General features: G+C 57.8%; 1 protein-coding gene across 18 annotated transcripts in view; it reads right to left on the minus strand.

Annotated features, from left to right (window-relative positions):
* Window positions 1-13,116, minus strand: part of PHLDB1 (pleckstrin homology like domain family B member 1) — a 48,753-nt gene that overhangs the window by 9,394 nt on the left and 26,243 nt on the right. For 5 of the 18 annotated variants that reach the window (XM_027563560.1, XM_027563559.1, XM_027563564.1 and 2 more), the window contains 14 exons: window positions 11,028-11,138; window positions 10,768-10,857; window positions 10,057-10,200; window positions 8,779-8,883; window positions 8,242-8,415; window positions 7,629-7,769; window positions 6,113-6,253; window positions 5,833-5,935; window positions 5,310-5,354; window positions 4,397-4,691; window positions 4,209-4,299; window positions 2,676-2,822; window positions 1,024-1,140; window positions 664-766 (listed from right to left, as the gene is read on the minus strand). In XM_027563560.1, coding sequence (XP_027419361.1) covers window positions 664-766; window positions 1,024-1,140; window positions 2,676-2,822; window positions 4,209-4,299; window positions 4,397-4,691; window positions 5,310-5,354; window positions 5,833-5,935; window positions 6,113-6,253; window positions 7,629-7,769; window positions 8,242-8,415; window positions 8,779-8,883; window positions 10,057-10,200; window positions 10,768-10,857; window positions 11,028-11,138 — 1,807 coding nt within the window. The remainder of the gene's footprint in view (window positions 1-663; window positions 767-1,023; window positions 1,141-2,675; window positions 2,823-4,208; window positions 4,300-4,396; window positions 4,692-5,309; window positions 5,355-5,832; window positions 5,936-6,112; window positions 6,254-7,628; window positions 7,770-8,241; window positions 8,416-8,778; window positions 8,884-10,056; window positions 10,201-10,767; window positions 10,858-11,027; window positions 11,139-13,116) is intronic. The other 13 variants (XM_027563570.1, XM_027563575.1, XM_027563573.1 and 10 more) reach the window with 8 other exon arrangements.

Below are 13,116 nucleotides of genomic sequence, written 5' to 3' on the forward strand. Positions count from 1 at the left end.
GCAGAGAAAGAATCGACACGGGGCAGACCCCCACCAACCCATGACGAACATGGACACAGATCAGGAGTAAGAAGAACTTTGGTTCTGAGCTCCTGAGATCTTAGGATGGGGTTGTTTCTGCAGCACAGCACAGCCTGTCCTGACGGGGCTATGATATGATATTCTAGCCTCCAAGTGGGAACTGTCCAGAGGGAACTCCAGGGCTGGGAAACCAAGCTGGAGGCTGGGTGCAGAGTGCTGAGAGAGCAGGACGGCTGGGGGGTGCTGCCCCCCGGGCACTGCTCAGCTGCTTATCTCAGAGTCTCTGTGGGAACTTGCCCAAGAGGGATCCACAGGACTCCATGCACCCACAGCATCTGGGGTGCCCTAGAGCACCCCCATCGTTCTTTGTTCACTGTTTGTGTCCTGGCAACAGGCTCCAGGGGAGAGGGTTGTGGCCCCCTTGCTTATCATCAGAGCCTAAGATACTGCCTGGGACTTATTAGATGCTCGTAATACTGCTGGAAAAAAAAAATGAATGGTTGAACAAAGCAAATGAGGTGAGCCTTGTACATTTTCAGAGAGAGGAGAACAAGACCCAGCTCAAGGCCCTGGCCCCACTTGGAAGCTTCTGGGTGACAGAGCCCAGGGGCCCTAGCCCTGGGGCAGTCTGGGGGAACTCACCCACGTAATAGGAAAGGGTGCGCTTGAGCCGGTCGAAGACAAACCAGCGCTTCTTCCACGACTTGATCTTGCCGCCCATCTTGACCAAGTAGCCACGGCAGACCTGGCGGGAGGCAGGGATGAGGCAGGACCCAAATGCACAGCCCCCTAAACCTTCTTCCCTGAGCAGCAATGTCAGCCCATCACCTGTGCCTATATCACAGCGGGGCTGTCCCTAGCATCTCTTCAAGCCAGCACACCTGTCCCGGGACAGAGACCACTGGTATTAGGGCAGGAGCTGAGGCCACAATTCCAAGGACCCAGGAGGGGCCTCTGACCGTGGGGTCCCCACCAACCTCCCAGAGCCCCACATGCCTGTACCTTGCTGCTGAGCACCACGTGCAGACAGGTATCCACACCGTGGCCTGACGACTCGATGTGGGTCTTCAGGTCAAAGTCTTCCTTCCGGATTGGCAGGTAACGGGTCAGGGGTCGTGCCTGGGGACAGAGAGCGGGATGAGTAGGGGCTGTTCCCTCCCCTGTCATTCCCTTTTCCAGGCCCCTCAGCCTCAGTCCTGAACCCCTACTCTGTCACTCTGGTTTCACAGGGCTTTGGCCCAAGCAAGGACCTGGTGCGCCTGTGCTGACTCCACCCAGGCCTGGGCAAACTGCTGAACAGCTCTGTGCCTCAGTTTCCCAGACACAGCCGCCCCGTCCTGTCCCTGCCCCTCCTGTCCTGAATGCAACAAAGCAAAAGAATGCGGTCTTGGAAGAAAACCCCAGAACGAAGCCTGGTCTTCCCAGGGTGGGGGGCGGGGAGTGGGGGTGTGGGGCGGTGGCTTTGTTTGGTCCTCATGTGTAAACAATGCCTTTGAACTAGAGAATCTCTGAGGGCTATTCCACCTCAAAATTTCTGATACTTATCTAGAATTTTCAGTCAACAGGAATTTTTTTCCTACTCTTCATTTCTAGGAAGAATGTTAGAATGGTATGAAAAGGAAATACCATAGATTATTTAAAGAAGAAACAAAACGTTCAACTTTCCGGAGGTGCCCGGAAATGATGAGCCGACTCCACTGGCTTCCCCAAAGCTGGAGGCCTCTGCAGCCCCACCTGAGCCCCAGGGCAGGGGGTAGAGAAGTTGAGCCCCCGAGAGACCAGAGACAGGAAAGGGGAACTAGGCATACGACAACGATTCCAAGCACCGAGGTGAAACTCCCAGAGTTTCTCATTATTTCTGAATTCTCAAATCAGACAATCTACCCCTTAGAATTTATGTCGCTGCATCATTAGGAAATCAAGGAGCTACGATCACCAGTCACTGCGGGGTAGGATCCCCCACCCCTGGGGAGGCCCATGGAGACCCCACAGGAAGGGATGGCCTGTTTGAGTCTCACGGGCTCTCCCAGGGGCCCAGGATCTGGGACTGGAAATGCAGGTAGATTTTCCTGCCTAACTTCTCCTTCTGCCTTCATTCTCTGCTCAAGGCTCCCAGCTAATGAAACACCCCCGGGTTGGATTCTGTGTAAGGATGGGGTTCTTGACCAGGGAGAAGCTGGCACAATTCTCTTTTGGAGATGTACACCGCAAGTCAGGGTAGGTTCAGCCGCTGGCAGTGGGGCCTGGAGCCAAAAGGTCTGGTGGACTGAGGCCAGGACAGACACCAAGCACTCGGAGCAGGAAGGCATGGGGATGTGGGAAGGGATGTGGGGCAGACACACACACACACACACACACACACACACATATACACACACACACACACACACACACACATACACACACACACACACACACCAGCCTAAACACACACACACACACACACACACACACACACACACCAGCCTAAACACACACACACACACACCAGCCTAAACAGACCCTAGTGGGTCCCGTTCTTCGGGGCCAAGCAAGTCCCAGGTAGAATCCTGCTTGGGCAAAACTTCCTGGAGAGAACAGGCTCCACCACCCAGCACGGGTACCTGGGCTATCCAGACCCCTCCACAGCCCCACCCAACCCCCCATCCACTCACCTGTGAGAACTGCTTCTCCCGCATCTTGACCTCCTTCTCCACAAGCTGCTGCCTCCGGGCGCTCTCGCTCTGCAACCTCCTTTCAACCTGCTCCCGCCGCCTCCGTTCCTCCTCCAGGGCCTGCCGCCTCAGCTCCATCTCACGTTCCTGCACCCAAGGCTGGGGCTCAGTGCCCATGGCTGCCCTCTTAACTTCAAGCCCCCAACACCCCTCCTTGGGCTGGGCCAGAGCTACAGGAGACACCCACCTCAGAGGGCAGCCTGGTTTGAGGGGCCATGGTCATCCAAGCCCACCCTCCTCTCCAGGGACCGTGCTGACAAGGGTAAATGCTTTAAAGTGAGACCACCCTGCCTTCAAACCCTGGTTCTACCACCACTGTGAGCGCTGGACCCCACCAAACTCCCTAAGCCTAGCTTCCTCCTCTGTAAGATGCGGCCAAGAGTGCCTACTCCTTTGGACTGTAGGGAAAATTAAATGCAATCGTGTAGGCAAATGTCCATCACTGATGCTGGCAAGATGGAAGCACTCAATTAAAGAAAAGGGGGAGGGGCTTTTAAAATCTGTATCTGAATTCCTAGGACATGGGTTATCGAAACAACTGTTTCCGACATCAAATGGATTCAGCAATCCTGCCCTAATCACTAAGTGAAGACCCTTGGAAACTCCAAACATTCACAGTTGACCTTCAAATTTTACAGAAAAAAAAAAAAAAAAGAACTTATGAAAGCCATTATCAAAAGATTTTAAGTCATTAAAACAAATCATTAAATACAAAGCACATAGGTGATGTTTTATGTCTTCAACACCGGTAACAACCTTCACATTACTAACTCCCATCTACCATTTCTTCCTAGCTCAAAATTTGGAGGAATCTCCTTTTTCTCCTTTTGCCAAGAGATGTTTGCAAATGTGCCCTCCTTTCAAGGGAGTTTAAGATTAAGAGGCCTTCTTTTCCAGTTGGTCTCCTGTTCCCGGGCCCCCACTCTCCTCTCCAGACACACAGAGTGCCCCGGATAATAGAGACCGAACGTCTTCAGGATTCTTTATTCAGCCTCCTCCCTGGGCACGGTTTCCCCAGCCTGGCTGTGCCCCAGCCCAGGTCCGTGGGCAGGGAACGTGACGTGCCCGCAGCCAACACCTCTGCTCTGGCTTGGATATCTGCCTTCTCTCTGTCCTCATCCTTCAAGCCCCAGTTCCCAACCGTCTCCAAAAGGAGTGACCTGGCACTCAGGTAGACAGGCATCAATATTTTCTTGGTGGCCAAAGGTCCCCAGAAGCGAACACACAAAGACTGGAAGTTCCCGTGCAGGAAATTCACAGCTGGACAATGGTTACCGTGCTCCTCCCCTTTTCCTAAGGGCTGTGAAACTTGTCATCTCGCCAAGCCTCCTGATCCCCCACTTTAGGAACCCAGGCTTGGAAAACACTCTCTTCCTCAGGGACTGCGGCGAGAACAATGTGGGGAAGGGGCCTCAGGAGGGGCGGAGGCCCCCGGCGGGCAGAGGGCAGCCCCAGGGCCCAGGTCTGCCTCACCCTCGACTCCATCAGTCGGCTCTTCTCCGCGTGAGCTTCTTTCAGCATCTTCTCCATTTCCTCAATCTTCCCCATATCCAGGCCGCTAGCGCTGAGGAGGGAAGGGGGAGAGGAGGCAGCCGGTGGAGGTGGAGGCCCCAGCGTGGGGAGGACAGAGGCCATGCCAGTCAGTGGCCAGGGCCGGGTACCTGGACATGTTGTCAGGGGAGCAGACTGAGTTGCCCCCCGTGGAGATGCTGGTCTCCATGCTGTCGGAGCTCTCCAGGCTCAGCGTGTCGTAGGCGTGCTCACCCTCCTCGCCTCGCTCCCGCGAGGCCGGCAGGTGGTGCAGGATGGAGTGGTGCATGAGTGGCGGGAAGCCCGCGGGCCCGGTGGGAAAGGGCGCCACCCCGTGCAGGGCATCCCACTGGCACTGCGCCTCAGCCGCGGCCTTCTGCTTCAGCTCCGCCAGCCGCCGCCGCTGCTCCTCGATCACCTGCTGCCCTGCATGGGGGGACGGGGGATGTCACGGTGGGCACCCACCCAGCCAGGGAGGAAGCCGGCAGCACTACAGACGGAGGGAGGTGGCGAGCGGGGAGAGGTAACACGGAGCAGCCCCCTCGCCCCCACCCGCTTCCCCAAAGCCCCCGCAGCTCTGGGTCCGGCTGCCCTGGCTTCATCGCCCGCACAAGTGGCCGCAGCCATGCGGTCTGGCTTTGGCATCCGCACCACATGCTGAGTCCATACAGGGCCCCAAACCTGCCCGGGGGTCGCCCCGGCGGCATGATGGCCCGGTGGCTCCAGCTCACAACCCAGGCCTGAACGGGTTGGCAGGGCGCATGCTCCCAACCCTGCTGCTGGGAAGAGGAAGGGGTGCCAGCAGCCCGAGCACCCACGTCAGTGCACACCCCGCGGCAATGCAGAAGCAGGAGCACGCAGGAAAGGAGGGAGGGGAGACAGGCGGAGTTCCACTGCGGCAGAAGAGAGCTCGCGAGGCCAACCCGACACCTCAGCCTGGGGGTCTTGCCCGCGGGCAGAGGGGGCCTGGGCAGAATCCATCATGCGGAGGCCCGGGCAGGGGTCACCCGGCCAAAGCAATGCCCTTGGTGACCAACGCTCTACCTGCTGGGTCGTCGGTTGGGAGGGGCTCGGCAGGAAGCGACTCGACTGGAGTGGGGGGCCCCGGGCAGAGGGCAGGGCAGAGACACAGAGGGGATGAGAGGAGAGAGAGGCACAGACATGGGCTTTCGAAACAACCAAAATGCACACGAGCAACCAGCACTCCTGGGTGTTCCCGCGAACTAACATGTTAGGGAAACACTCCTGGAGGTCGTCAAGTCCAACCCCCTGCCTCCAGACAGGGCAACGTCTAGTTCTACTCAGGTCAATAAGCACTCCCCTTACTTGCTGGGCTCTCTAGAAAAGACGCCACAGCCCGGCAACCCTGAGTCTCCTGCCCCTTAGCCTTTGGATAAACCTCCAGGAGTCTCTCTTCTTCAGGTCTCTAGTCCAGATCCCTTTTGCTCCCCACATAAAGGGAACACATCCTGGGAAGGGTGTGGGCATGGATAAGCTAGGGTGACAGGGCGTGGCGGATGTCCAGGGCCCCTGGGATAGCAAGTGGGCTGGTGCGGCGGCCACTCACCCTTCTGCTGCAGGGCCAGCTGGCGCTTGGTCTCGATGTCCTGCAGTGTGGCTGCCAGGTTGCGAGGAAGGCTGCTGGTGCCGTTCTGGGCGAGCAGAGTGCTCTGTGGCGGAGGGCGGGAAACGGGGCACTGGGACCCGAGGCTCAGAAGACACCCGCCCACCCATAAGGCTTCGTGGATGGCTGCGGTCCCTCCCCAGTGTGGCCATCTCCAAACCCGCCCCCCAACCACCACCACCACCACCCTGCACCACACGCAGCCCACCCACTGCTCTCAGACCTTGGGTGAGGGGCTGCGGCCCAAAGTAGCCACGCTGAGCTGGGAGGAGGAAGACGACGAGCCAGAGGAGGAGGGGAGTGGCCCACTGCGGGTGCGGGGCAGGGGGCTGGTGGCCTCGCCATCCATCTTGGAGCGGTAAACCTGGAGTGGGGAGGTGGCATCTGCTGAGGGACCTCCGGCTCCCCCACCGGCCACCACTCCCATGGCACCGAGCGGGCTGGGATCCAAGGTGCCCAGCACCAGGCCCCTGAGGCCTTGGTCTCTCGCTGACCACAGCACTGAGCCTCTGGGGCCAGCCCAGTGGGCAGACGTTCCTGGCGGCTGCCAAGCCTCCTTTCCAGGCTGTTCCTCCTTGGGTCCAACCCCGCATGGTAGAAAGGACCGTGTATCGACCCACGTGAGGAGTTCACACAGACGGGCTGAGTTTTACAGGAGGCCGACTTGAGGCCAGGGCTCCCTCTGGTCCCAACTCTGCCAACTAACAGCGTAGGTGACCTTGGGCCACGCACCTCCCCACTCTGGGCCTCAGCCTCCTTATCTGCAAAAGGAGGGGGCAGGGCTAGACTAAATAACTGCCAGCCTCCCTCTCGGCACTCAGTCTTTGGTGACACAGTCTCTGGAGCCAGGAACCCTGACTCTCCGTGTTACCCCTGCCACTTCCTAGCTGTGTGGCCTTGGAGAGATTACTTATCTGCTCTGGGCCCAAGTGTTTGATCTGTGAAATGAGAGTTCTCGTTATCTACCTCAAAGGCCTGTGGTAGAGATTACGTGAATCAAAACATGTAAAAACCTCAACCCAGCTGGGCACAAAATAGAAAGGCCGTGCCAACGACTCCTAAAGGGAACGTGGAGTTTCAGCTGAGATCGGCCTTCGAGGTGCCGTGTCTTCACTCTAGGACCAAATCTTGAGTGGGCGGGGCAGGGGGTTGATCAGGCACCACGGCCGGTCACTGGAGTGGAACCTGGGGCAGAAGGCTGCCTGAATACCCTGCCCCACACCATGGTCAGCAGCTTGCTTGGGGCTCCAGTAGACCCCCTCATGGCGACTCTGAGTCCGGGGCATGAACTCAGGGCCATCACCTGAGAGTCTCTGACCCACTCTCTCCCGCCTCCGAGAGTCATCCCTGGGGAGACCAGGAGAACAAAGACCGGCGACTCTCCCAGGACACACAAGTGCCAGGGGCAACAGGCTCAGGAGCGTGTGAGGACTGGGCGAGAGGCTCCGGGATGAGAGCTGCCCGGGACAGAGTGAGCGTGTTGAGTGCTGCACAGGCACCGCCGCTCCCCAAGCCCCCTTTGGACCGTCCAGCACATCACCCTCAGATTCGGGAGGCTGGCCCTCCATGACTCGAGGGCCAGGACGGCCATCCTCGAGGGGACCCTCACTTCCCGCTCGGGGTCCAGAAGCCCCTGCTGCACTGGCTGGATTAATCCCCCACCATGTGTGCGGCTGAAGGGTCAGCAGGAGGTACCCAGAGCCGAGAGGAGCAGGGCTGGGCAGTGAGGGAGGGGTTACCTGCAGCTGGCGGGAAGCTTTGGCGGGCAGAGGCGGGGGGGAGGAGCGAGGGGAGGCGGCAGCAGGGCCCGTCCCCAGCCCGGCCATCAGCTCCTGGTACCACTGCTCTAAGTCTACAGCAGGGAGCAGCAGCTTCTCCATCTGGAGGGGGCATAGGGGAGGCGGACAGGGGGCAGGGGCGGGGGTGGGCAAGGACGGAGAGGAAAAGGTCAGGAAATCAAGAAACGAGGGGAGCGGAGAGAGGAGGAGGAGGAAGGAGGAAAGGGCAAAGAAAGGGCCAGGTCGGAGGAAGGGTAAAGGCAGGCCGTTATGGGGAGACAGGAAGGCAGGGGAAACGGGGAGGATGGGAGAAAGGAGAGCACAAAGAGAAGAAAACACAGTGAGAAACAGTTGCCACAAACGCGCTGAAGGCAAAGAGAAACGGGGCACAGCTCCCAGACCACAGACACGGACCACGCCAACCACGATGCCAGCCGGCCGCAGCCCGCCCGGCACACAGCATGCCCCTGGGGCTGGCCGAGGGCGGAGACACCACTGCGTGGGGGGCAAGCACACACAGACAGAGCCACACCGCGAGTGGGCCGCACGGGTAGCGGGGACACAGACCACCAACCTGGGGCGAAGGCGTGACAGAAGCGAAGGAGGAGGAAGAGGGCAGCGCGGGAGGAAGGCAGGTGGTGGGAACCAGGTCCTGGGAGGCAGGGGCCCAGGGAGGCAGGCCCGGCGCGGGGCCTGTGGGCACTGGCGAGGTGCCCCACATCACCTTTAGCTGCTCAAGCGTCACGTACTTGGGGGAAGGCCGGACGCGGGAGGGAATACAAGAGGTTAATGGGACTGGAACCCAAGAGGTGGCCCTGCTCAAGGGTAGGACGCACACACGGAGCCAAGGAGACCTGCAGAGCCCGGGAAAGCCAGGGTCCTCTCAGCAGGAGGCCCTCACACTGGAGCGGAAGGCCTTCCCTCCTCGAGCCCTCAGGAGCTGAGAAAGCAAGAGAGGGAACTGCTCCCAACTCCCCTTACGCCAGCGGCCCTTCTCCGTCACTGCTGAAAACAGACCCTGCTGCCCAACCCCTGCCCCACACCCCGGGGCAACGCAGGGCATCCACGAGCAGGCCCGTGGGCACAGGTGGGCTCACTTGGTGGCTGGTACCTCACTGTCGGGCAGGGGCTGAGCGAGTGCGCTGGGGGAAGTGGCAGAAGCATGGGGGTCCAAGCGGGAGCACAGGTGGAGAACCTCTGCCAGGCTCACATACTCCTAGGGCACCCGGTGCGAGGGGAGGGACGGGCAGAGAACAGGTTAACAGGACTCCACCAGGCACCCGACCCCACACTTCATGCCAAAGAGCCAACACTCCATTCCAAACAAAATCCAAGGCAGGGATGGGGAGCTCGCTGTGGCCACAGAGGGCTGTCAGGGGGGTTGTGGGGAGGGCAGAAAAGGGCAGGCAGAACTATCTGAAGTCAAAAAAAAAAAAAAAAAAGAACTATCTGAAGTCTTTTTTTTTTTTTGGCCACACTCCACAGCTTGTGGGATATTAGTTCCCTGACCAAGGATTGAACCCACAGCCTCGGTAGCAAGAGTCCTGACCACTGGGACTTCCAGGGAAGGCTCTTCTTGACCTCCACTTATGAGGCTGCCCTGGCATCCAGGCCCTGCCGCAGGGCCTGAATGGGCCCTGAATGGACCCCTGATCACCCATTCCTGGGTTTGCCCTGGGTGAGGGGTAGGTGAAGAAGTCACGAGCCCACCAAGGATCAGGACCCAGCTCCCAGAGAACCCTTCTGTCTCCAACACCTTGGGCATCCCCGGTGGGGCACACACATGCACTACTGAGCGCCAGCCACGCCATTCCCGTGGGTCCTCTGGGGGCACCACGAGGGCCTGAGCAAGGTGGGCCCTGAGAAAGAGACCTGAGCAGGGAGCAGTTAAAAGCCCAGGCAGATAAGCAGGCCCACTGCGCAAAGGCTAGGACTTGGAAAGATGCTCATACGGTAGATCATGGGTTGGAAAGACAGGCACTGTTGCATTCCCTGAGCATATCCTTAGAATCCTGAGTTTATCCAGGTCTGGGGGACACAGCAGGCACCCAAAATGCATGCGGAATCAAAGCCCAGGATCCTAAGCCTGCCCCACCCAGGGCAGCCCACCCTGGTCTAGCTCCAGAGGCAGACTGTCCCCCAGGGGTCACAGAACAGGAAAATGAGCTGGAAGGTCCAGTGTGTTGTGGCAACTGATGAATGGCATGCTGAATATATGCAAATTGATACACAAATTGATGCTCTGATTTTTGCATGAGCTGCCCAGGCACCTATCAAACCACAAACTCTGGCCAAAGGATTACTGCCACTTGCCCTTCAGCGTGGCGAGTGGGAGGAGTCGCGGGCAGAAGCTCATCAAGCAGGCAGACAGGCAGTGAGCTGTGATTACCTCTTGTGCTTTGAGGCAGAGCTGAGTGGAAGCAGGTGGGGTTAAGGGAAGAGAGGAGGCCCCAGCCTGAGAAGACTCTGGGAAGGGGCCCAGAGCTGCCGTCCCCAGCCCCACCTCTGAGGACTCGGAGATGAGCAGATCAGCCTACAGAGAGGGTACGGGTGAGGGGCTTCACCCCCACACTCAGCCCAGCCACCCCACCTAAAGCCTAATTTGCTTGTGCAATGAGGCGGAAAACCGGGCATGAGGTGGGACCTCACACACCAGGCGTGCAAAGACTCAGGGAAGAATGGCTGAAGGAGCCTCAGTGCCCACGTCCAAGCCCACAGCCCAGCTCCAGACAGAAGCCCAGGGAGCTCCAAGATCAGGACCCCGAGATCTGTACACTTCCCCTCAAGTTGGATCTGCCCGGCCCCATCCGGAGCTGCCATCTTCCCCACCCACGCCTCCTGAATCCCCCAGATATATGCAGTCACCTGAAACGGTAAGATCAGCAGGCTCCTGGGAGCCAGAGCGGTAGCTGAAAAGTAGCAGCTGGCAGCCATGGAGGATCCAATCCCAGACCTCACAGACATTCCTGAACATCTCTCCAGTTCAGGAAAATGTCCCCACACTAGACCTCAGCCCTGGGGCGAAGGTGCCACATGTTTCTCCAGAGCCTCCCAGGAGACCCCTGGGCTCATGAGGCTGGGGCTGACCCAACCACGTTACCTCTTTGAGGGTGGACGTGGTCTTCGGGAAAGGCCGGCCGCCTGTAAGCGAGTGGTATCTTCTTTCCAGCATAGCCAGTTTCTCCTTCTCCTGCAAGTCCAAAGCGGCAGAATCAGGAGTGGGAATGAAGCAAGGAGCCCCAAATAAAGGGGGATCCCACATGGCTGGCCAGCCTCCACCCAGCACCCTGCACTCACCTCCCACTCCCCCAGCCCCGCCCTGGCCCTCCTCCCCGCTCACTCCCAGTCTGACAGGGCTACCTTCTGCAGCAGCTGCAGGGCAGCATTCTTATCCCGGGCTAGGCGTTCAGACTCCTGCACAGCCTGGGACCGGATCTGTCCAGCCTGACTGTCCAGGACCACCAGGCGCTCCTGGAGAGGATGGGAACAATGGGTGAGGCAGCCCAAGGTGAGGCCTGGCTGTGTCTCCTGCCCAGAGGCCCTGGGCTTGGGTGAAGGGAATCAACCAGCACTTCCGCTCGGCCTCTCATCCCCAGAAAACGCAAGCTGCTGTGGTCAGCTCCTTCTCTCATGCCTCAAAAAGGGAGCCGTGGGCCACCAGGCATACCAGCCAGAACTGAAGTTCCCAAACCCCTTATCCCCCGACCCCCAAAGTCAACAGGTCCTGAATCCTGGAGATGCTGAATGGTCCTCCACCCAACCCCAAGCCCCCAACCCACTGCCCAGGCCAAGCCAGGCCCTCTGCTTTCCCGGCCTCGACTTTTTTCACCAGCCCGTTTCCACTCTCTTACCTTTCTGATCCGTCTCACAAACAGCTTCCTAAAACGGCCTCTGAGGTTCATTCGTTTGTTTGAATTTTCTAGCCTTTTTGGAATGTGTGTTAGTTGTGTGTTACTTGCTCAGTTGTGTCCAACTCTCTGCGACCCCATGGACCGTAGCCCGCCAGGCTCCTCTGTCCATGGAATTCTCCAGGCAAGAATACTGGAGTGGGTTGCCATTCCCTTCTCCAGGGGATCTTCCTGACCCAGGGATCAAACCTGTGTCTTCTGCCTTGTAGGCAGATTCTTTACGTCTGAGTCACTAGGAAAGCCCAGAATGTATAGTACGTGAATAATTTTCTTTAAATCCATGAATAAGGGTAGATCAGTCTTCTCAAAATCTTTCAGCGACTTCTCACTACTCACAGGATAAAGCAAAAGCCCCTCAGCCAGCACTCAAGGGCTCCTGGACCTGGGCCTGCTTTCCAGCCTCCCTCCCACCCTGAGCCCTTGGCATGCCCGCAGCTTGGCCCTGCTGTACCACTGGCCGTCCGGGTGTCCACTCCTGGGCCTTTCTTATATGGTGCCTTTTGCCAGGACTGCTGTCTTCTCCACCCATTGGGAGCTTACTTCTCCTCCAAGACCAGACCTAACACTATCTTCTCTCCAACATCTCCCCTTATTATCACTCAATTTCTTTGCTCCTTGCTCTATGCTCAAATTATTCCATATCACCATTTGCCTTGGATTACTGCTACTCATGAATATGTATCTCTCATCACCACCATCCGGCCCCAGCTGTCTGATCCAAGGACAAAGTCAGTGTCTTTTCTGTCTCCATATCCCCAACAGGGCTTAGTGTAGTGCCTGGCTCAACAATCTTGTGCTAAAAGGGAATGAAAAGATACTAAGTGAGAGAGAAGGATGGGGGCTAGTGGAAATGAGCTGTGTTTATCCCAGGAGGCCTTCCTGAAAGAGGAGGCCTTAAACTAGCACCATTAAGAGCAAGACATAGGAGAAGGGAGGGAAGAAGGGAGCTGTACTAAATCTGAGGTCAGTCCAAACAGACTGAAGCAGACCAAGTGGTAATCAGGCAAGATCTGTCATTTACTAAGAACCTATCAGGACTGAAGAACACTGGTAAATGCTTTGCTTTGCATGTGTTACTTAACTATCTTATGAGGCAGGTGCCCTTATGCTCATTTCACTGATAGGTAAATGCATTTGTAAAGCAGAGCAGCTCAGGGAGAGAAGCAAGGGATCTGGACTCAGGGGGAAGTTCAGTGACTCCCCCACTTACCACCAAACTCAGACTAGCCATCAAGCCCCACTTTTTGACACCCTTCCCCAATCTCACTGCATTCACCTCCCACCTACTCCCTCCAGCCTGGCAAAGTGCACATGCACACATGTGTATCCACAAACACACCTGGGCCATCCAACCCCGTCTCCTCACCCACATCTTCCTAACTCTTACTTAACACATCCTCACCCATCACCCTGTCCGGGTCTGGCTGAGATCAGGAGTCGATTTTAGAGCATCTAAAGCACCAGACTTGACCAAGACAGATGCAATACCCAGTCCCCTTGTTTCACAGTTCAGCTGAACCAGGGCTGAGCTGTGACTGGAA

The sequence above is a fragment of the Bos indicus x Bos taurus genome, chromosome 15 (genome assembly GCF_003369695.1).
Source record: "Bos indicus x Bos taurus breed Angus x Brahman F1 hybrid chromosome 15, Bos_hybrid_MaternalHap_v2.0, whole genome shotgun sequence".
NCBI lineage: Eukaryota > Metazoa > Chordata > Mammalia > Artiodactyla > Bovidae > Bos > Bos indicus x Bos taurus.